This window comes from Protomyctophum bolini (genome assembly GCF_963924005.1).
Source record: "Protomyctophum bolini genome assembly, chromosome: 14".
NCBI classification, from domain to species: domain Eukaryota; kingdom Metazoa; phylum Chordata; class Actinopteri; order Myctophiformes; family Myctophidae; genus Protomyctophum; species Protomyctophum bolini.
This window is the reverse complement of record NC_137875.1, coordinates 9,379,814-9,403,520: the sequence shown is the minus strand read 5'-3', so window position 1 is coordinate 9,403,520 and position 23,707 is coordinate 9,379,814. Positions and strand designations below refer to the sequence as shown.

Here is a 23,707-nt window from a genome sequence, read left to right as displayed (position 1 = left end):
CAGTTCAAGTGCACGGTCATGTGCCCGAGACGGAGATTGATAATCTCCGTCAAATGAGTGCTATGAAAACTGTTCCATCGTCAGCAAGCCTAGAGGCGCTTGCTGACATGGATTAAATAGGCCCGGGCCATCAAGGTGTACCACTTTCACTTTCAAAATGTCTCAAATAAATAAATACGGAAATAGCAGATCTATAAGATCTACAGCGCGTCACGATGAAACACATTGCGAGCTTGTAGCTCGGCTATTTCCACTGCTTTTGTGTGACACACTTGTATGATGAAGTCACTGACAAATGGATGAACAAACATAAAACATACTCTAGGAATATTAGATACAAGGATACAAGACAGCAACGATAGAGTGCTTTTATCTGGACACAGGAAGTTCTTATTCTGCACCTCTCAGCTAAAACATGCTGACCTGACTTTGAACCATACCTTACAACACACACACACACACACACACACACACACACACACACACACACACACACACACACACACACACACACAGTCTTACATACATTTAACACATGCATGCACATGCGCACACAAACATGCACGCCAAGTACCTCAATATTGATATTCTGATGATATTTGTAGTATAATTGTACAGTATATCGATTTTCTTCTTTCTTTTCAAATATTGCCCAAACCTTGGTATCGATATGGTACCAAAGGAAATCCAGTATGTGTGTGGCCGCTCTGCTCTTGACATTGAGCCAGTAAATACCTCATGTGTGTGACGTGTTTGATCTGCTGAAATTCCAGCCCATGAGCAGCACCTCACTACAACTACAACTACAACTACAACTGGGCCTAATTCATGAGCACCTCACTACAGTCTACAGGGGGCTCCGAGGGTAGAGCACCTCACTACAGTCTACAGGGGGCTCCGAGGGTAGAGCACCTCACTACAGTCTACAGGGGGCTCCGAGGGTAGAGCACCTCACTACAGTCTACAGGGGGCTCCGAGGGTAGAGCACCTCACTACAGTCTACAGGGGGCTCCGAGGGTAGAGCACCTCACTACAGTCTACAGGGGGCTCCGAGGGTAGAGCACCTCACTACAGTCTACAGGGGGCTCCGGGGTAGAGCACCGCACTACAGTCTACAGGGGGCTCCGGAGGACACAATCAGTTTTTTTTGCTTCAATCCATGTATAGTTTCATAGCCTGTAACTCAGTCCAATGCAGCACAAAAAGAATCATACAAATTACAAATGAATAAAAATCTCAACGGATAAGGAAGGCGACCGTGACAATCAAATAATTTTTTAATGCATTAAAAAAACCACCCCATTCCAGGCAGTGCTTATATAAGCACATGAACACAAAAAGGGCTTAAAACATGCAGACTACTCAGGCAATGCTTTTTGAGTTAACAACTCTCCCTCAGGCAGCAAATGCAGTTTTTTGGTGTTTTATTGTTTGCGCTCATGTGCCTAGTTAAACGCTGTGATTTCTTTTTTGCATTTCTACAGTGGCCTACCGGTATATATCATAACTCATCACACGTGTGTGTGTGTGTGTGTGTTGTGGGGGAACGGGGGGTCACATGTTGTCCACAACATGTGCAAGAGGCCCACGTGTTCACTGGATAACCTCTGACCCCTGAAGGCCTGAACTGGTTAGCCCATCATCAGTAGCCTCGGAAACCCATGGATCTACAGCACTGGGATCCCTTGACTCCTTCAAAATCGCTCTCAAAGGGCAACTACGGACGGCTGCAATTCGAAACTGGCCCCCGTAAAAATCTGAATCCCTCCCCCACACCGCCCACCCCTTTATCCCCTCACTGTATATGCTTCTTTTCCATTTTTACCTCCTTTATGATGAATTCCTGTTCTGTTCTTTGACTATATAGAAGTGTCTATTTGTACGTCTCTAAATGTTTTGATGAATTGAACAAGGTGGACCCTCTTGTAAACAAGTGTAATGCTTAATTGGGTCGTCCACTCACAGTTAACAGTCTTTGTATTGAGTTTGTGCTTGAAATGTACTGTAATGCAAACATGCAAACTGTTAATAAATATTTCAATCAATCAATCAATCAATCAATCAATGGGTCCCAAACACCGGGTCAGGACCCATTTGTGGGTCGCGGAAAGGTTTTTATGTTCTTGTAGGCAGCTCTTTGATGATTATAGCCACTTGCCTATAGCATCTCTTGCCTGCATGGGGCTAACAGTCAGCAAAGATGAACCAATAATCCACGAGCTCACATCGTTGTAAATTGTCTGTTGTCCGTAAACATATTTAGTGTAGTGAGAAAACAAGAGGTGCCCTACAGTCCTAGTACAGAGCCCTTGCGAATCCAGTCAACTAAGTACGTATAGGGTCATGACGTGACATTATACATTGAACCTGTTGAGCTTGTTGTGAGTGGTTTGTTAGTTGTAGGCTCTCGTTCGTTCCCAGGTTCTTGTAATACCAGGGATGTGAGTTAGTTCTGCTGTTGCCCTGGTACTGGTACTACCATACTGGTACTGGTACTACCGTACTGGTACTGGTACTGGTACTGGTAAAGAGCCAAATACTTACTATGTAAAGCCCAAACCACACCAAAGGGTTGGGTTGGGAACTTGGGACAAAACGCTTTTTTTTAAGGTAGACCACACCAATGCAACTCATTGAAACAGCAACTCAATGAGTTGCATTGGTGTGGTTTACCTTAAAAACAGTATTGTCCCAATCTGACCCTAGTGTGGCTTTGCGAACGAATACATTTTTTATTGATTATTATAAAAGAATAAATGGTGAAATGGCATATCTACAAGCTCCCAAGTTGTGGGGTTTGAGCTTGTAGATTGGCTAGTTTAGCAAGACATTGTACAAGTTTAGTCCATTCTAAAATCACTTGTGTTTTTGATTCATCGGTATACATTTATTTCTACTCAATTATTCAAAATTTCAAACAATCAAAAACGTAATCGAAAGAATGATCGCTTAGAAGTCAACCGATAGTTGCCATCCTTTCCGTCTCTCCCTATCTATGTCTCACTCTCTTCTATTCATCCAGACCTATTGCAAGAGAGTAGTGCATGTACCATCATCAATCCATAAGTCCAGTCAATCTAAGCTGACTATGGCCGTTTTTAGCCCAAGGAGTGTTTTTCTGGTCTACAAAGCAGTGAGCAGTGTACTGTCTGTGTATTCTGGTCTACAGAGCAGTGTAATGTCTGTGTATTCTGGTCTACAGAGCAGTGTACTGTCTGTGTATTCTCATCTTGGATTGACTGGCCTACAAAGCAGTGAGCAGTGTACGGTGTACACAGTGTACTGTGTACTGCAATGTACTGTACTGAGCAGTGTACTGTCTGTGTATTCTCATAGTGAAGAAAAAGTAGCCGTTGAAGGACTGCAGAACATTAAGCCGAGTAATTGTGCTCTTTTATCGTTTCCATGTGTGAGAGGAACATAACATTCTTCCTGGTACATTCATGTGGACAATCACCATTTAGTTTTTTCGCTGAGTCATGATGGTGTAGTGTGTAACATGATTCGCCAGTGTGATAGAAACAGAATCTAGGGTAATTCATCATACACAATCATGTTATACAAGTCCCTGGCCCAGGTGCAGCAAACTAGCAGTATCAGAACACTGGTTATGCTGCAAAAGCTCTGCTTACGTATTTGCACGCTGTCAACATTAATGCAATGGAACATTTATCTCATTTTAGATTTCCTCTCCTCTCCAGGTCACCACCACCATCACTGTCCCCAGTAAACGGCAGTATTCCCTCCCTGCCTCGGTGTGTCACCGACGACATTGTTCAACTTCAGCATGTCAGACAAGAAGCCAAAGATCCATGTGTTCATGGGGCCCCCCCGCCTCCCTGCCAGCCCAGCCTCGGTGTGTGAGGTTGGGGAGCAGGGGGAGGAAGTCCCCCCTTGTCCTTGGAGGACGATGGGGCTCCACTGGCATGAAGGTAAACTCAGGCCCAGGACGGCACAGAGCTCCGAGAAAGGTTATTATTATAGCTTTGTTTTATTTCGGTTTGACTTTTTGTTTTACAGTTTACCGGGTTCAAACATTTCAGTTTGAACGGGTTTAGTGTTAGTTTTAGGGTTAAGGTTTCGGACAGGATGGATGGATAGGTATCCACCCAACCTAGGCTTTACAGTATGTATGAAATATTGACATTCTATGATTTAGTTAGACACGCAATAGTATTTCAGTCTCATATTTTTTTTGTAAAACCTTGTTTTTATTTTCAGTTATATCTAACATACTTTGTTTATTTTTTTCCCTCAATTCTAGTTTTCATCTTTTCGTTTACAATACGTATAAGAATAACCGTGGTGTCCAATAATGGTTTCCAGATAAGGAAGAGCAGCATCACCCCAGCACCACCACGCCGACCGAACAACAACCAGCGGGGAGTTTAATAACAGGTGATCAGGAGGAGGAACGATGCACTGCAGCTGCAGTGCATGTGTTCATGGGGGCCCCTCCTGGTGCCTCTGCCAGCCCAGCCTCGGTGTGTGAGGCTGGGGAGCAGGCTGAGGAAGAGCCCCCTGGTCGGTGGAGGACCATGGAGCTCCGCTGGCTTGGCGGTAAACTCAGGCCCAGAATGGCACGGAGCACTGAGGCAAACCAATGTTCAGCCGTCCAGCATGGTCAGCAAGGTTATTATTTACAATGTCTCCTTACTTTTTACTCTTTCTTTGAGTTTAGTTTTAATTTGATTGTTATGTGAATTGCTGGTTTGGTTCAGCTATGAATAATTCTTAAATACACAGACCCTTATTATATTAGTTTGGTAACCGGAACGCTCGTCCCAAAACACGCTCTCCCCTATTGTTTTCCGCGGACCGTTTGCCCCGGGCGAGCATTGAGGCGAGCATTCTTGTAGTTTTAGTATTTTATGGTATTATGGAGTATATACATATATCCAATTCAAAAATATCAGAAAGATTATAGTGTAATATACCAGAAACCATAAAAATATAGTACAGGTATCTCTAGTTTCAGTTAGGCCTAATATCTTTAGTAGTTAATTTCAGTTAGGCATAATAACCTTGATTTCCAATCCCTTCCAGATAAGGAGAACCAGCATCCCACCGGCAGCAGCACCACGACTGAGCAACCTGCCAGGAGTTTGACAATAGGTCAGGACGACGACCGTTTAATTACAACCGAGGAGGCGGTTCTTCTGCACGCCAAGAAGGTCGACCAACCGAGGAACGTAGAGGAGGAGGAGCCATGCTCGGAGTCCATTCACGAGTACCTGGACAGTTGCTTCCCTTTGGGACAGCCCGACCCAACCTCCTCCGCGAGGAGGGTCATCCCCTCTCTGTCCATCCAGACAGACTTCCTCTGCTCGTGGACTCACAGCCAGGCCTTGATGCTGAGAGGCAGACATGGCGGCCAATCAGGACGCGGCCCCGGCGAGACGACCTCGACGTCTGCGACGTGCAAAGCTCCGACCGGGACGCGTTCACAGACTCCACCTGAACAACACGCTCCCAAAGCTCCGACCGGGACGCGTTCACAGACTCCACCTGAACAACACGCTCCCACGGTTATCACGCCACCTCCACAAACCCCGCCCAAACAACCTTCGTCCATGCACTCCCCGCTGACGCCCCAAAAATACTACTCCTCCACCTCCCCTGAGCTCTATAGTGAGGAGATCTCCGCCTCCGCAACTCCGTGTTTTAAAACTCCACCTAAACGCTCCGGCGCCACACCTACGTCCGTCTCCTCAAGTACCCCTGAACTCTACAGGTGATGGAAGTCAATAGCTATTTATTTCCGTAATAATTTTTTCTTTCATTCTTAATCTTCTTTTTTACTGCCCCTTCTATGTTCTTATTCTTGATTTAACTGCATAGTATAGTATGTTTGCTTGTGTTCGTATCTATGAAACAATTTGTCAACTTGCTTTTGAAAAGCGCTATAATACAAATGAAGTTTTATTCTTGTCATTACAGCCCAGAAGCCTCCAGTCAGTCTCCCAGGAGGCAGGCTAGTAGCCACCCAGGCTCCATGGAGCTCTTCTCTGAGCCCATGACGGCCAGCCTGGTGGTGGCGGCGGAGGCACAGCAAGGGGGTGTGATCCTGGAAGTCACCCCGGACGGGCTGCTCTGCTCCCAGCAGGCCGAGGGGAGAGGCGGGGTGCGGGAGAGGGGTGCAGCAGCTGGACGGGAGGGGGTGGCGGTGGCGGGAGGAGGTGACTCAAGGGTGTTCAGGTTGACTCCTCCGTCGCCTCCTCGTCCTCGGAAGTGTCTCGCTAAGTCACGCTCTCCTCCGTCCAAATCCCCCGACCGCAAGAGAGCTCGAATGGCTCCGAAGGTCACTGCAACTGAAGCGCGTCCGGAGCCACCTGTGGCACCGGTCGTCAGGTACGATTCTGGCCTCATGCTCCTTGTGTTTTATCACTGCCCATGCACGATCGTTTGTTTCGGAGGCTCCTCTGCCATGGAAAGAAGCCAATAAACATATTAGACTTTCAAAACAAATGTTCAGATTTGATACATATTGTTGGCCTTCAAAACTCACGGTCAGTATTGTGTATGTTCTGTCTATAGGTGTGACACTTCAGCGGTGCAGACTGGCATCACACCACACGCTCCTACAACACTGTTGGTGCGCTGCGTTTCTCCAGGGGTCAGATACTCTGTCCTAGTGGTCGTGGTCCACCCATGTCACCTGAAGGAGGTCCAGGTTGGTTCTCTGTTTGTTTACGGAAAATAGCTGAGAACTATAGGGGTTTTTAAAGTTTTTAAAAAGATAGCGATGCAATGATTTGTGAACTTGTAGATTGGCTATTTTGCTATTCGTCCTATACCTTACAGTACGTGTCCTTTTTTAAAGAAATAATAACCTGTTTCTATGGATCCAATTATTAGTCATTATTTATTTAGTCACAAGCTCTTGTTAATATTAGATAGTCAAATATTTTGACTACTTTTGTGGGACAGTTTTGGAATGCCAAAGTAGGGCATTAATTTACAAAAAATACATGTATGGAGAGAGATATTTGTTCAAGGATTCTGCTCGACAACGAAGCGTGATTGATTGATTGGTTGATTGATTGATTGAAGGTGAAAAGGGGGGTGCTGGCAGGGACTAGCATTCCCCTGGCGTCCATCGTTGTGACGGACCAATCAGGCGCTGAGATGAAGGTGGTGCTATGGCGACAGGCGGCGTTCTGGGCCCTGACCGTCTCACCTGGAGATGTACTGCTCGTCAAAGGTAGGGCTGTTAAGTTGACCAATAATTGTCACACAAATAATTGTGATTGACGATTTTAATTGTGTCTTAGACATTGCACAGAATGAACATAATGAATACAAATGTTCAATTTCTGTTTGGCTTTTAGGCGTTGCAAACACAAATTCCACAGGGAAAATGGGTAAAATAACTGAAATATACTAAAAGTACTGACATATTTACTCGTTTTATACTAAAGAAAGTCTAAATGTTGTACTTCGTAAGTGGGTATATTTCTGCTTTTTTTATATATTTGAAAATGTAAAAATTTTACAACATGAAAACGATGACTATTTATATGCAAAATAATTGTGTCAGGCCTAATCACAGGTTACCCGTAACCGTAAACCAGTGGTTCTCTACCTAGAGGCCGGGGGCCCACTGGTGGGCCGTGAGGGTATTGGCAAAGTACAATACGAAACAGTAATTGGCAAAATAGTACGATTTAAAAGAAAATGCAACCCATCTGACATGCAGCTTAACACCCCAGCCCAAAGCACAATGTAACTCGTAACTAAATGTAAGCCTGTTCTAACCCTAACATCACCTTAATCGTGTGTGTGTGTGTGTGTGTGTGTGTGTGTGTGTGTGTGTGTGTGTGTGCGTCTAGGAGTGGAGGTGAACAAGGATAAATGGAGAGGAGAGACCGTCCTTCAAACTACCTTCACCAGCAGATTGCTGAACCTGGGACAGATCACTGCTACCTCATCACCACCAGGTGGCACTGTTGTCCATGCTATTACGCTGTTTGACTTATTTGGGAGAGAGAGAGAGAGAGTCAGTCAGTCAGTCAGATAGATTATTCCTATGCTTTTGCCTTTTGAGCAAAGTGTTATGTGTCCTATAAAAATATTTCCGTGACCCACAAATGAGTCATTTGTGTGGGAGAGATAGCTTTCCATTAATAAATTGCCAGCTGGTTATGATTCTCTCTCTCTCTCTCTCTCTCTCTCTCCAGCCCTCCAGAACATAAACGGTGGTACCCTGAGGTCTCTGTGTGTGTTTGTGCGTGAGCGTCGCCCCCTCCTGGCGGCCCTGCCCCCCCACGCCCTCCGCCAGCACCCCCCGGGGGGTCAGAGCCTCCCCTACGCCCGCCTGCGCTTCCTCAGAGCCAACACTCTGGTCCACGCCCTGCTCCGAGTCTCTCACACACACAACGTCACAGGTATACTGCAGCGAGCGGGTGTGTGTGTGGCTGTGTGCGTGCGCGAGTGTGTGTGGCTGTGTGAGTGTGCGAGTGTGTGTGCGTTGCGAGTGTGTGTGCGTGCGTGCATGTGTGTTAATTCAGTGGCTCTCAATCTTTTCAGGCTACGACACCACCAGATAATCATATTTGAACTGGAGATCTCCCACCTGATAGCACAGCAGGTGCTATCAGGTGGGAGATAGCATTATCTCATAAGTTGTTTAGTTGTAGTTAGTTAGTTGTTTTTTTTCCTACTCATATCATATCATCAGTGTGTGTGTGTGTGTGTGTGTGTGTGTGTGTGTGTGTGTGTGTGTGTGTGTGTGTGTGTGTGTGTGTGCGTCTGTCTTCCAGCGTGGCAGAGTGCAGCAGAAGGTTGGTGGCGTACTGCAGGGCTCCAGAAGGCTGTGCTGACCGTAGAGCAGGCAGATGGCCAGCAGGGGTCAGTAGTGCTGTGGGGAGCCGCTCTAGACTGGCTGCCATGCATTAACAGGAATAAAGGTACCAGTGATGCAATGCAAGAACTTAATAATAATAATAATTTCATTTCAAGGACCACCATAACTATGAGAGCGTACACATGGAACCGAATGGACCTGTAAAGGTTGTACAAGATGTACAAGCTTGCAGCGCGGCACAAATTAAGTGATGCCAATACATAGATACTGAGGTGTGGAATGTACCTCCGCCTCCCATGTTGTTTCAGACGCCGTGTGGGACTTCCGCGTGCTCCTGGTGAGGGACCGTTCGACCTCTGACCTCCCCGAACTCCACTCCACCCCCTGGGGCTCCGTGCGGCCCCTGGCCCCCAGCGACAGCCGGGCCCGGGACTTCCACAGAACCAGTAGCAGCACCAGTATAGAGCTGGACCTACAAACCCTGCTGTCCCAGAAATACACCGGTTAGTTAGTGTGTGTGTGTGTGTGTCGGCTCCAGCCATGTTGCCTCAGAATTCTTTAGGGTCACTAATTAGAGCATAACAGCGGAGCGCAGCTAAAACGTGGCAGCAGACTCGTTGATTTAATGGTAACGGACAGCAACACATGCGATAAATGATGGTTGGGAGAATGGGCGACCTGAGAGTGTACAAATACAACCAAATGGACCCATAAATCTACTAAATTTTAGACTCTCGTTTTAGGAAAGATTGACACGTCAACGTGTTCAGGTGTCAATCAATTTATTTATTCAACTGCGTGAGTGAGTCGGACATTTCGCTCTGTTAAACTGGGAAGTTTTCAGCTGTTTCAACTACAATCATGACAGAATCACAACAGTTTGACATTGTTCAAGCCGTTTTCACTGCGCAACAGAGACAGCTCACTTGCTGTGAGTGCTGTGTGGCCCAGCAGCATATCCCCGCCAGGTCAGGTTGTACACCCAGGCCTGTGGAATTCATAGGCAGTCATAGTAGCCATTTTGAATGGAATCTGGTCAAACTGACTGATACTGATACAGAACAATATATTGCTGTCAGGTGGAAACCTTGTATGACCAAAACCATTCCTTTACAAAATATATAATAATAAAAAAGAAATACACTTAATAATAATAAGCACACTTTATCCATCCTCCCATTAAACTCAGGTTAACTGATACAGTACTGATAGAGCAGACACATGATTATATGGGCACATTTCCTAATAATGATGACTCAATCAGGTAAGCTGGTAGACTGCACCCTTCTTGAGAACTCCCTTTTCTGGGGAATGTCTTAACCTCAGACTTCCCAATAACTGATTACCCAGATAACCGCTGAGATTACAGTATTTGATTGCGAGAACTTATCTACTTTCCACCACTGCCCTGTCTATTAAATGATTAATGATTAAATGAGTTCTATTTCATTTCATGAGTTCTATTTCATGCCTGCTGACAGTCATTCAGGGATTCACAGAACTGGTTCTATACGATTTAACCTTGCACAACAACGACCTTGTCTTCTTCACAAGGTGACGTGGAGTTGAGAGTTCAAATCATGGCCCTGCAGTTCCAGGGAAGCCCTTCCCAGAATGCACCGCTGCAACCCCTGGACAGTGGCTCGTCCCCGGAGCAGATCGCGGAGACGCTGAACGGGGACGTGACCTACACGGGCTGCGGCCGCTGTGCCGTTGAGCTGGACACGGACGCCAACGGAATCTACTGTCCCTGCTACCCGTGTCTGCCTCACACCACCGTACGTCGCTACTTCAGGTAAATCTACTGTCCCTGCTACCCGTGTCTGCCTCACACCACCGTACGCCGCTACTTCAGGTATCATATTAACTAATCTACTGTCCAATTGATTGGCATAACGACATTTCTGTGTTGTCTGTTGTATCCTATTGACTCACCTGCCAGTGAGGAGCCCCCACTGGGAGCACGTATAGTCTTTATCTTTTATGATTACGACTACATTGATTAGTCTGAGAATGTCATCACCAGGTTAATGATTTTTTTCAGACCTCTAGTTCTAGGAAACACAGAATGTGGGGACTTTTTTTTAATTATTTCCACACAACAGATCTAAGGTATATTAATGACATAGTAAAATGTTGAAAATGAGTGGAATTTCCCGAATAAGAGGTCTGCTCTGCCGGAAACATCGCGAAAAACTGTCATTTTTGTATACCACACCATAGACAGCCTATATATAAGGCAAAAATTTCCAAATTTCATCATGCTTTAAGTAGCATGTCAAACTAGGGGGTTTTCATGATTCTGAATCCATTCCAAGCATTAGATTTGCACAAAAATTACTCCTTGGCCTAAAACCCATAGCAGTCATCACAAATGTGATGAGGTCAGCACATTTGGGCACATACAGTATGGGCAAGTGGCTATGGCTGAATTTAGGCCAAGGAGTGTTCAGAATTCAGAATCATGAAAACCCCCTAGTTCGCAATGTTTCCGGCAGAGTAGACCTCTCAGGTTAATCTCTATTCCTCAAGCTTTTGGGCCTGTGGCTTCCCGGCTAAATAAGACAGCTGAGAGGGAGACAGTGTAGGAGAGACAGACAGTAGGGAAGACGAGGGGGAGACAGTATAGAAGAGACAGACAGTAGGAAAGCTGAGAGACAGACAGACAGTGTAGGAGAGACAGACAGACAGACAGTAGAAAGCTGAGGGGGAGACCGTGGAAGTTTAACCACGACAGCACTGATATCCACCGACATTCAAATAGTGTGTGTGCGTGTGTGTGTGTGTGTGTGTGTGTGTGTGTGTGTGTGTGTGTGTGTGTGTGTGTGTGTGTGTGTGTGTGTGTGTGTCTGTGTGTGTGTGTGTGTGTGTGTGTGTGTGTCAGGCCTGCAATGTTAACGGTCAGGGAGGCAGACAGTGAGCTGTGTGTTCAGGTTCCAGCTGTACTGCTGCAGAAGATGCTGCTGAACACTCCACCTGACAAACTGCACAAGACTGTCGGTAAGAACTTCACTATCCATCCATTCACACTTCATTCAACTCTGAGTGTATACGCCGGGTCCATTTGGTTCCATTTGTAGTATTGTACGCTCTCAAGCCACTTGAACCGTTTCAGAACTTTTTTCCCACCTAATATTGAACCCAATTCAATGCGATTCAAAGTGTTTCCACTGAAAATGAATTAGTTCAGGTTTGGAACTGGAACCCAAAAATGACCACCGGTTCTGTGACAAGTTATTTTGGTGGAAAAGGGGCCTCAGTGTTGCAAATGGATCAATTAAAGGCGGTGTAAGTGATTTTTAAATAATAATAATAATAACACAATAATACATGCAATTTATACAGCTTTGTTTTACATACCCGGTACTCAAAGACGTTTTTCTGTTGTTTCTTCTCTTTTAACCCCTAACACGCACGCAGCTCCAGGGTCAGAGGTCAGACACATCCAGCTTGTGTCAGAGAGGATCCTGGCCCTCCTGTCGCCGGCCAGACGGAACTTCCTCCTCACCGTACGCAGTCACTTCCTGTGCGACGAGAATAGCATCCCCATGGCACAGGACTTCCTGCTACTGGACTTTAGTTGAGATGAGATGAGATGAGACATCGGTCAGTGGCAGGTGGAATGGTAATTGGCCACAAGCTCTTGTTCAAAATCATTCATAAAAATAGCGACAAGTTCACATCGCGTTGCTCTGCGACGTGTTGTGAGCTTGTGGATCTGCTATTTTCAGCTAAAGCCTTTCATACAATAACGGAAAACAGTCAATAGCTGTTATGGAGATGGACGAGTCAAGTTATGAGGACATTAACAAAGTGATGCTGAGATCAAGTTTAACTGTATTTAGTTGTAATCAGTCAGGACTACTTTAGGTGTTGGTCTGGCATGTTATTCTGACATACAGGTTGGACCTGTCAGGGACAAGTGTTTTTTTCTTTTTTACAGTTTTATACTACAAGCAGCATCAAATGTATTTTGCCTTCTGTGCTTATGAGGGAAATGTTTGAACTGAGTTTTTTTGTACAATACCAATAAAGTTGTAGTTTTATATAAAATAAAAGTACAATATTGAATGCTTATCTACAAGCTCAAAACATGTCGCGAAGCTTGTGGATGTGCCAATTTTTATGCTTCTGTGTGATACTGTAGTATGAAGTAGGGCGTTTATTTATGAAAAAACACACACAAAAAATGGAGATAGGAGGTTTCTGCCCCACAGCAAAGAAATGAAACTCAGAAACATCCCAACAAACATATTGTACAGCACTTTTGTATATTATATTTGTACATACACTGGAACAGTGGATTTCACCTTTTTCAGGCCTGACAAGCACTTGGAATGTACAGGTAGGTGTTGAGGCATTACATTTTGTTTAGCCTCGATACCCAGGCTTTCATTTCGTCTGCGCGAAAATTGAAAGCCTGGAGGAACGCCTGGAGGAGGCTGCCTTGGTCTAGAAGTGGGAGTCAACGCTTCCGGGTGGGTGTCGCTCCAAATTATGTGACATAGCGCTTCACTAGGTGGGAGAGGAGTGGCCAGGGCTGACGGACAGATCGGTGAGATCCAATAGACAGACAGACAGCTACTCATAGACAATTGGGCAGGCAGGCAGACAGCTACTCATAGACAGACAGACAGCTACTCATGGACAATTGGACAGGCAGGAAGGCAGACAGCTACTCATAGACAGGCAGACAGACAGCTACTCATGGACAATTAGGCAGGCAGGCAGACAGCTACTCATAGACAGGCAGACAGACAGCTACTCATGGACAATTAGGCAGGCAGGCAGACAGCTACTCAGACAGGCAGACAATATAACGAAAATAAAGCAATTGAAAGAGAGAAGTTATCAAGTATCATTAATGTCGTAATTTATATCTACTGGCCCCTGGCCCCTTGCCATTTTTGTAATGTGGCCCACAGGTAAATCTATTTGAGTATCCCTGGTATAGCCTATAGTTTGTTGATTTCTTAAAACGTATTAAATTGACACTTGACTGTCATCTGGGGAGTGGGACACCCAACAGGTTGAGAAACACTGCACTGGAGAAGGAAGGGAAGAGCTGAGATACAGTGTGCAGACACGGTTTCTCCAATAAAACAGTGGTTTTCAATCAGTGGTCCGGGGACCACCAGTGGTCCTTGAGACGGTTCCAGGTGGTCCATAGCTAAGGGATGGAGAGTTGGTAACCAAATGCATGCACCCTCATACTCTTGAGAGCGTAAAATGAAACCAAATGGACCCATACAGGTCATTCATTTTACGCTCCCAAGAGTTAAATTTTATTGTCGACACAATTACAGATCATAGAAGAATGTTATTTTGATCACCAAATCAATACGGCATGTAATTGTGGACACGAACAAAAAAATAAACATTGCATGAATGCACCTGGGACGTATCCTCAGTGATGTATACCAAGGTCCTCTGGGTTTCGGGTCTCTCAAAATCATACCCCTCACTCAGGTGACCTAGCCGGGGTGATCAAGTCCCGATTTACGTCCCAGTAGCTACCCTCGATCAGTCCCATTATGGGAAAAACTAGGGACACACAATCCACTGCTCCAGAACTACTCTGCCGGTATAGTGGAAGGGCCATCCGGTACTGCGCGGGTACCGAGCGGGCCATCCGGCGTGTGGAGGAGGGACTAGGCACTGTGGGTTGACTCCTGGCCGGGCCATCTTATCCAATGACAACAAAATATTCTTTAGTTTTGGGTCTGAGAGGCTAAATGTCATCAAATGGTGATCCGTGTGGCTCAAATGCCGAATAAATAATGGTCCTTGATATGAAAAAGGTTGAAAACCACTGCAATAAAACAAACCCCTGTGCACCTTCAAACCTCTATAATTTGACATTTGGCTCTCCTCCAATCAGCAGGCTGCATGTGTGATGATTTCAGAAGTTTGTCATACATTGGTAATACAATGTAGCCCACAGGGCTGGACTGGGACAAGAATTCGGCCAGGTCATTTTCGCGTGAATTTGGCCCAGACTGGCCCACCACAACCAGCGTGCAGACACTCACTGACACTGATACAGGTACAGTGAAATTATCATGATGACACTGGCAGAATGGCAGCACGCCTGGACCTTTCCTGGTGGCCTGCCACCATTGGCCTGCCTGCCTGTCAAAAAAACCAAAACAAAGAAAAAAGTTTTTATACTGGCCCGGTACAACCTGTGGCCATTTCAGCCCTGGTAGCCCATACTTATAGTAGTGTAGGCCTACTCAACATTTCACTTCTAGAGCTGATTCCACAATATAGCTTCATTATAATCTTATTTATTTTTAGTTTATTATTTACAATATATGGGATGTTTTTGGAATAATAGTGTAAAAGCATTACAACAATCACATTTTATGAATCAAAGTCATCATCCCTGTCTCCATAAACCAGCAGGTTCTTAGACCGTTTCACGTCAAATACCCCCATTAATATAGTGTAGGGCCAGGCCTAGCATATATTTACCCATTAATATAGTGTAGGGCCAGGCATAGCATATATTTACCCATTAATATAGTATAGGGCCAGACCTAGCATATATTTACCCATCTGAAAATGTTTTGTGCCAGAAAACAAAATTCTACATTTTCCAAAAACATGTGTGAGCTTTATAGATGTGCAATTAATGAATAGCCAAAGTATAAAATAAGGTTTGTTGTGTTGACAAACAAATATTAAAAGTAAATAAGACTCCCCCGGGGCCCCCCCTTATTTTTCTCTAGGTTGTGTGTGTGTGTGTGTGTGTGTGTGTGTGTGTGTGTGTGTGTGTGTGTGTGTGTTGTTATTATTATTATTATTATTATCATTTTATTATTTTATTGAAATTTAACCATAATAGCCACAGCCTATATGATCATAACCTTGATTGGGCGTTAACGCTCAACAGACCCTGAAATTCAAGGCAAAAGTGTACCTTACGTACTGTAAGCGGAATTCCCCTGTACAGCGGGGCTTTCCACACTGACAGGCTGACACACGCACACAAACACACACACACACACACACACACACACACACACACACACCGATCATAACATGTACTACACTCAGTGCTCTGATCAGCAACAACAAACACGCGTCCATGCATCATGTTTTATAAGGTAAGGACATGGATTATACATTGATCTATTGACATTGCGGTGAGTTTAGGCTAGCATATTGCTCTGCTGTTTAATTTGTTTCACTTTTGCACACTCGTCTGCAAATGCGATATAGCCTGCAGCATATTGATCGCGGAAATGTTGTAATGATCACTACAACAGGCATTTCTTAAAACACTTTAGCAGTAAATAAAGAGATGCATCGCCGACTTTGATCAAAGTATTATGCAGGGTAATTTATGGAACTTTATGGTAAAACAATGAAGTAGCTATATGATCAGACTATAGACACGACAGAACGTTGCACGAGTGCAGTCTCACCGGCATGTTTTTAAAAGCAAAAGCTGGTATCGCTGCTTTCTAGCAATATATTACGTTAATTGTTGTTGCATCGTAACAAGTTGTGCAATGAATGTCCTTACCGTGTGGTATAGCCTAACAATTGTTATTTGTGCAATAGCCAATAGGCTAAGTGTGCACATAATCTTAGTCAACAACATTGCATAACTTGCATAACGTTTTTTTTAAACTTATCACTTATTCACTCGATCGTGATTGTTCCAATTAATCAGTAGGCTATGCATGCCATATTGAACATTTTATTATTATTTTTCAGTCAATCATTCATTTAGTTTCATAATTGTAGACTATTAAATTATCCTCCCCCGCACATAAAGCGTTGATAAAGCAACTGATTGAGTGAATAGGAGAGAAAACATTGGACATTTCGGGTTCCTCTGATTTCAGATTGAAGAGTAGCCTACATGTAATCTGGCCCTGGGGAATTCATATCTTCTGGGATTTGGGATAGGAGCTATCATATCTGATTTGGTCTAATAATTAAGCATTGTTTTTCATGGTCTTATAATTACATAAGCTTTTTAAACTTAATAACTATACGTTACCCGAGCTCATGTGATACAGTGTCACTGCATCACTTTAACAGTGATAGCCTGCATATAGCGATACTAGTATTATAACTATAGGCAATAGTTACTAATTATTGTGCAGTGATATTAATAATATATCACTGCAATATGCATTGCAAATAAGGCAGATGAAGGCGGGCATCGGGCTACTTGAGGCTAATGTGATGCAGCTTAATTGTATATAGGCTATTTTCACTATTTTTGTGATTTTTTAAAATGTATTTATTTTAAAATGTATATTTCCCAATACGATATTATCGTCACAAGATTAATATTATTTGATTTAGCTATAGTCCACATGACCCAGCCCTATAGGCCTACAATAGTAGGCATACATGAATAGATTATTGCACATTGTATTATAAATCAATAATAATAATGCCAATCAATGTAATAATGTGTTGTAGTCATATATGAGTTGGTGGCGAGTATATGCCTATAATAACACTTGTGACTTATACGATCTGTCTGAAGTTTGATTGTTTAGAGGGATGGGCATATGACATAATATTTTGCCTCGATTGCGATTATAATGCGTACGATAATACAAAAATATGGTGAAAATAGCAGATCCACAAGCTCACAACGTGCCACGATGCAAGTGCGACACATTGTGAGCTTTATACGTATACATTGGCTATTTTCACTATTTTTATATACGCCACCATTAAATAACCTAATACAGGGCCTAAGTCGTTAATCAGACTAACCATTTAGTTGATTATATAAAAACAATCCATTAGAATTGTTTTGTATTGATTCATTGATATAAGAAATGAAAACAATTTCAGAGCATACTATATTTACACGCACTTCGCCAGTGGGTGCAGGGCCAATACGGCAATTATGGAAGGAGGTAGGGCCCGCACACCATTCTTTTGGTAAAGAATCACTTTATTGAATAAATAAACAATGTTTCGATCTTGACAGATCCATACTGACCTGACGAAGATCTGTCAAGATCGAAACGTCGTTTATTTATTCAATAAATAATAATTATTTACCAAAAGAATGGTGTGCGGGCTGCGGGCCCTGCCTCCTTCCATAAGAAATGAAAACAAAATATATAAATACTGTAACCCTGCTTGTTGGTTAACCGACAAGAGCACCTCGCTCATTATTAAGTTGGTTGTTGGTTCCAAACGTTGGTTTTGATATATTCTGGGTTAATTGCTCGTAGCCCTAGTTTGTTAGCAGTGTATTAAATGCTGTGTGTTTAGACTCGGGGCTGATTGGAGGAGCATGTGATGCTCGTTTGTATGGCGAAGGGTTAATCAAGGATTGTCCCTAAATAATCATCAACAGACTGGAAATTCCAATGTGCCTGTTTCTATATGCAGATAATAACTACACTGGGCACACACGCACAGGCTTACCACACACACACAGGCTTACCACACACACACACACACACACACGCACAATTACATACACGCATGCATTTGCACACATAAAAGAGAGATTTAAAGATTGCATTGACACACACACACACACACACACACACACACACACACACACACACACACACACACACACACACACACACACACACACACACACACACACACACACACACACACACACACACACACACACACACACACACACACACACACACACACACACACACACACACACACACACACCATTCTGGTTGGACATCCCCAGGAAAAAAGAGAAAAAAAACACGCTGCGACTTGAACCATTTTTTCCTTTTGTTGCAGGAAGCTGCATGAGTCTGCTTTGGCATCATCATCATCGCCTATGGTCGTCTGACTACAGGCCATCATGGCTGGAGCACTAAGGTATCAGAATTACTTTTTCCTTTTTTTAAGTCATTAACCCCCTTAGATATTTCAATGAGTCATGTATGGTGTGTGTGTGTGTGTGTGTGTGTGTGTGTGTGTGTGTGTGTGTGTGTGTGTGTGTGTGTGCGCGTGTGTGCGTGCGTGCACACATCTGCTATTTATAATACTGTACGTGTGCTCTGCCATGTCCATACGCTATTTCCATAAATACAGTATAGAACATTTGGTCAGGGGATTTTATTGTGGACTAGTTTAGACTGAACAGGATTAAAATAACCGGTTAAAACAGATAGAGGGAAGGCAGTATTTATCGAAGGCAGTTTGTCGAAAAGTGTGGAGTACACTTGTTAACCGTAAGGTTCCTCGTTTGATTCCCCAGACCAGCACGACAAATCTGGGTGGAGAAGTGAATGTCACCACTCACCCCTTCCCCCAACCCCGTGGAAGGGCCCTTGAGCAAGGCATTTACTGAACCCACAACAGTCTTATACTGCACTGTAGTATAATATAGTGCAGTATAAGACTGTGGCTGTACTGGTCAGCTCCCAAGCCTCCCAGTACAACGGTATCAGACTGTGGTTATACTGGTCAGCTCCCACTGGTCAGCTCCCAGTACAACAGTATCAGACTGTGGTTGTACTGGTCAGCTCCCAGTACAACAGCATCAGACTGTGGTTGTACTGGTCAGCTCCCAGTACAACAGTATCAGACTGTGGTTGTACTGGTCAGCTCCCAGTACAACAGCATCAGACTGTGGTTGTACTGGTCAGCTCCCTGCAGTACAACAGCATCAGACTGTGGTTGTACTGGTCAGCTCCCAGTACAACAGCATCAGATTGTGGTTGTACTGGTCAACTCCCAGTACAACAGCATCAGACTGTGGTTGTACTGGTCAGCTCCCTGCAGTACAACAGCATCAGACTGTGGTTGTACTGGTCAACTCCCAGTACAACAGCATCAGACTGTGGTTGTACTGGTCAGCTCCCAGTACAACCGTATCAGAGCGGTTGTACTGGTCAGCTCCCAGTACAACTGTATCAGACTGTGGTTGTATACTGGTCAGCTCCCACTGGTCAGCTCCCAGTACAACAGTATTAGACTGTGGTTGTACTGGTCAGCTCCCACTGGTCAGCTCCCAGTACAACAGCATCAGACTGTGGTTGTACTGGTCAGCTCCCATGCAGTACAACAGCATCAGACTGTGATTGTACTGGTCAGCTCCCAGTACAACAGTATCAGACTGGTTGTACTGGTCAGCTCCCAGTACAACAGCATCAGACTGTGGTTGTACTGGTCAGCTCCCTGCAGTACAACAGCATCAGACTGTGGTTGTACTGGTCAGCTCCCAGTACAACAGCATCAGACTGTGGTTGTACTGGTCAGCTCCCAGTACAACCGTATCAGACTGGTTGTACTGGTCAGCTCCCAGTACAACAGCATCAGACTGTGGTTGTACTGGTCAGCTCCCTGCAGTACAACAGCATCAGACTGTGGTTGTACTGGTCAGCTCCCAGTACAACAGCATCAGACTGTGGTTGTACTGGTCAGCTCCCAGTACAACCGTATCAGACTGGTTGTACTGGTCAGCTCCCAGTACAACTGTATCAGACTGTGGTTGTATACTGGTCAGCTCCCACTGGTCAGCTCCCAGTACAACAGTATTAGACTGTGGTTGTACTGGTTCAGCTCCCAGTACAACAGCATCAGACTGTGGTTGTACTGGTCAGCTCCCAGTACAACCGTATCAGACTGTGGTTGTACTGGTCAGCTCCCAGTACAACCGTATCAGACTGTGGTTGTACTGGTCAGCTCCCAGTACATAATAGGCTTTAGTCTGTCAAAGGCATTATTTGAACAATCAAACCTTAAACCTATATTTCTTATTGACAATGTTTGCAGAGATAAATAATTATATGATCTCAGATCGGATAATATCAAAGTGATCCCAATCCATTTAGTTTTGAATGATCCAAAGAAATAAAATAAAAAATACAATACTGACCGGATATATGGGACGAAAACCTATGCCTGACAAATTTATGCTTTTGTCTGACGCTGTAGTAGGCTATGATCAGGCGTTAATTTACGGAAAAACACACAAGGGAGGTTTCTACCTGACAGACCTAAGAACCTAACAGTGGACTATCTATATAATGAAACTATGGGTATACACACTATACAGTATACACTATAGAGTGCTATGTCTACATGCTATCTAATTTACATAAGTTGAGCCTTTGCATACGACGATACGCCTGTAAGGTCGTCGAGGCTAGGAGAAGTGTTGGTTGGCATTCTGTATTAGAAGAACATTAATGTCACAGTGTTGTGGTATTATTTGGAACAGTTGGATTCACCCTCCTCCACACAGTCACACACACCAGGAGAGCAAAGCAATAGCCCCCAGTGTGTGTACAGTATGTGTATTACAATGGAAACATCTGATCCCTTTCACGTGATGTCACAAGTCAAGCATTCATGCTGAACTTCAGCTGTCCTATTTTGTGATGAGAATGAAGGCAAAGAATAGCAGATCTACAAGCTCGTAGATCACCAATTTAAGAGAGTCGGTGTGTAGATGGAATCTAGGGGTAGCGAGACATGGCCAAAGCATTTACGGTGGTCCCCAGCCAAAAACGTTGAGAACCCCTGCATTACCCGACAGCCATTCATTAATAAAGATCATGGTTGCCAATTAATTCGTTAATTATGTCACGTTGTGAGTCAGGAGAGTGGAGAGGACCCAAATGCAGGATAGGACGTACAGAGTCAGATCAGGTCTAATTTACGACCAAAACAGAATGAGCAGAAAACAAAATCCAGTTACAGGCGGGAAACAACAAGGAGGGCACTAGGACTCTCTCCTTACTGGCCTGGCCGGCATGTGCTATTAGTATTAAGCCTCTCCAATAAATGCCACAGTACAAAACTCTGATGCTGGCCTTTAAAGCAACCAAAGGTATGGCTCCCCCATATCTTGCAAGTCTGATCGGACCCTACAAACCCTCCCGCGTGCTCAGATCAGCCAACGCAGGGAAGCTAGAAGTACATTAATTAACTAAAAACACCAGGACAACGCTACAATCACAACCGACATGACGGTTTGCAAACAATGATCAATTGAATACCAAACTGACACTCCAGATCCTTACGAGGCAGATTACATAATATACAACATAAAATAAAATACCATAAAATAAAATACACCATTAGGCCTGTGACAGGAGACACATGTACCTACTTGAAGAGCACTTAAAGGGGAATTCCACTCATTTCAACATTTTACTATGTCAACTACATCTTGATGATTACATCAAGATGTACTTCACCATGTTAATGATTTTTTTCAAACCTCCAGTTCTAGGAGTTTTTATTATTTCCACACGACAGCAAGGTACAAGGAACTGTAAACACGGGAGTATAAATAGACATGGGCTAACTATAGACACAGGTCCATGCAGGGTCCAGAGCAAAATGTGTTACTATCACTTTAACCACTTTATCCATTTACAAGCTGCTATTTTTTAAATATTTGAAACATGCTGGGAACATAAACACACAAAACATTTTCAGATTGGCGTCTGCAACCAAATGGAGAACTACTGGAGAGGGTGTCAGTTGAGACCCCAAATTACACCCCTGTCTCCCACCAGTCCTCCAAAATCAAATGCATGCCTGCAGTGACTGCATGACATTCCGGTTCTGCTTATCGATTCCGGTTCCTAACGGTTCCAAAATGGTATAAAATAACTTAAATATGAGGTCAAATAAAATAATAAAATACTACTGTAGCCTAAAGAGCTTTTTGTACCATTGCTGTAATGACTTTGTCACTTTTATAGACTGCATGATTATGGCAAAACCTATTATGGGTCAATATTGAGATCAGTTATTAAATCAATGCCAATCTTTTTAAACAAACAAAATCTTATCTTAATGCAAAATTATTTTCTTATTTTGTTTGCTTACTCTCAAATAAATAAGGTTTTCCCATTTAGACACACAGCAGTACAGAGATATTTACCTTGTCACTCTAGTCTAGTGTTTTGCCTTTCAATGATATACAAGGCAAACATATTACCTCATATTATGTTACACTACTCTGTTGCTCAGCATATACTTTGTTATTAACAAAGTATTAAGCAGAAAGTTTAACAAATTGTTAAACTTTCAGATGAGGCTTCCTTTCCGGGTAAGCAATAACGAGCAATAGGCCACAGCTGGAGAGAGGAGAAGACGTCAACTCTGTAGTCTGTGTACTGCGTGCGGATGAATTAGACTACAGTGCTACACATGATCACATGTTTTAGCCTAGTTGGAAGCTGCAAGTTGCTACATTAAGGACAATGAGTTATTGCGACTGCAGGTCGCATTTACTATGGAATCTTGCATTTCTCGTCAGTGTGTCACACAGGCAAGCCCCCAGATCATCGTGACATCACGTGACATCAGCCACCATATATGGTGCCCAGGTCATTGTGACATCACATGACAAAATGTCTTATTTTTTTAATGCAGAATGCGATTATCGACATTGGTTTATTGACCAACACAATGGTTATAGGCCATAACAGCAATTAATTATATCGGATATTGATATCGGTCAGAAATTTCATATCGCCCACCCCTAGTGGAGTTTGTCTTTTTGCTCATATCTGTGTCTCAATGAGTAGGACAAGAGACAGTAGGGATCGAAGATGAGAGACAGACAGTGTAGGAGAGACAGACAGACAGTGTAGGAGAGACAGACAGACAGTGTAGGAGAGACAGACAATAGGGAAGCTGAGAGTAAGACAGTAGCGACTTTAAGCAACGACGGATACGGCAGTCGGCTCCGGCAACCGGAAATGGATCAGTGCTCGATACATAAACCTGCTCTCCGTCGCAGCCCTTTCTACTACGGCAGAACCTACACTTACACATACTCGTAGTGTCTACAACGCCATGTCATAACCATGTTTATTGAAATTATAGCTGTCATACATTTACACCGATTGCTCCATCACCTCTCTTATGCTGTGAAATGTGTTGGCATGCTCTGAATGAAGAAAT

The 23,707-nt window shown here is 43.9% G+C and overlaps 2 protein-coding genes across 5 annotated transcripts in view; both read left to right on the top strand.

Moving 5' to 3' along the window:
- The first annotated feature begins 3,713 nt into the window (after positions 1-3,713).
- shld2 (shieldin complex subunit 2) lies at positions 3,714-12,859 on the top strand. 3 transcript variants are annotated; one of them, XM_080781716.1, is made up of 13 exons: positions 3,714-3,932; positions 4,327-4,632; positions 5,047-5,734; positions 5,941-6,351; positions 6,538-6,673; positions 7,054-7,204; positions 7,833-7,940; positions 8,181-8,387; positions 8,763-8,909; positions 9,115-9,309; positions 10,361-10,601; positions 11,691-11,806; positions 12,227-12,859. In XM_080781716.1, the coding sequence occupies exons 1-13, from the start codon at positions 3,788-3,790 to the stop codon at positions 12,388-12,390; spliced, it is 3,015 nt and encodes a 1,004-aa protein (XP_080637842.1). In that variant the 5' UTR covers positions 3,714-3,787; the 3' UTR covers positions 12,391-12,859. The 3 variants fall into 3 exon arrangements, with proteins under 3 accessions (XP_080637842.1, XP_080637841.1, XP_080637840.1); XM_080781715.1 differs by having other exon boundaries at positions 3,714-3,971; positions 4,327-4,623; XM_080781714.1 differs by having other exon boundaries at positions 3,714-3,971.
- Positions 12,860-15,819: 2,960 nt separating this feature from the next.
- Positions 15,820-23,707, top strand: part of nfkb2 (nuclear factor of kappa light polypeptide gene enhancer in B-cells 2 (p49/p100)) — a 34,360-nt gene continuing 26,472 nt past the window's right edge. For both annotated transcript variants that reach the window (XM_080782368.1, XM_080782367.1), the window contains exons 1-2: positions 15,820-15,918; positions 18,572-18,652. In XM_080782368.1, the coding sequence (XP_080638494.1) occupies positions 18,636-18,652 (17 nt within the window). In that variant the 5' untranslated portion in view covers positions 15,820-15,918; positions 18,572-18,635. The remainder of the gene's footprint in view (positions 15,919-18,571; positions 18,653-23,707) is intronic.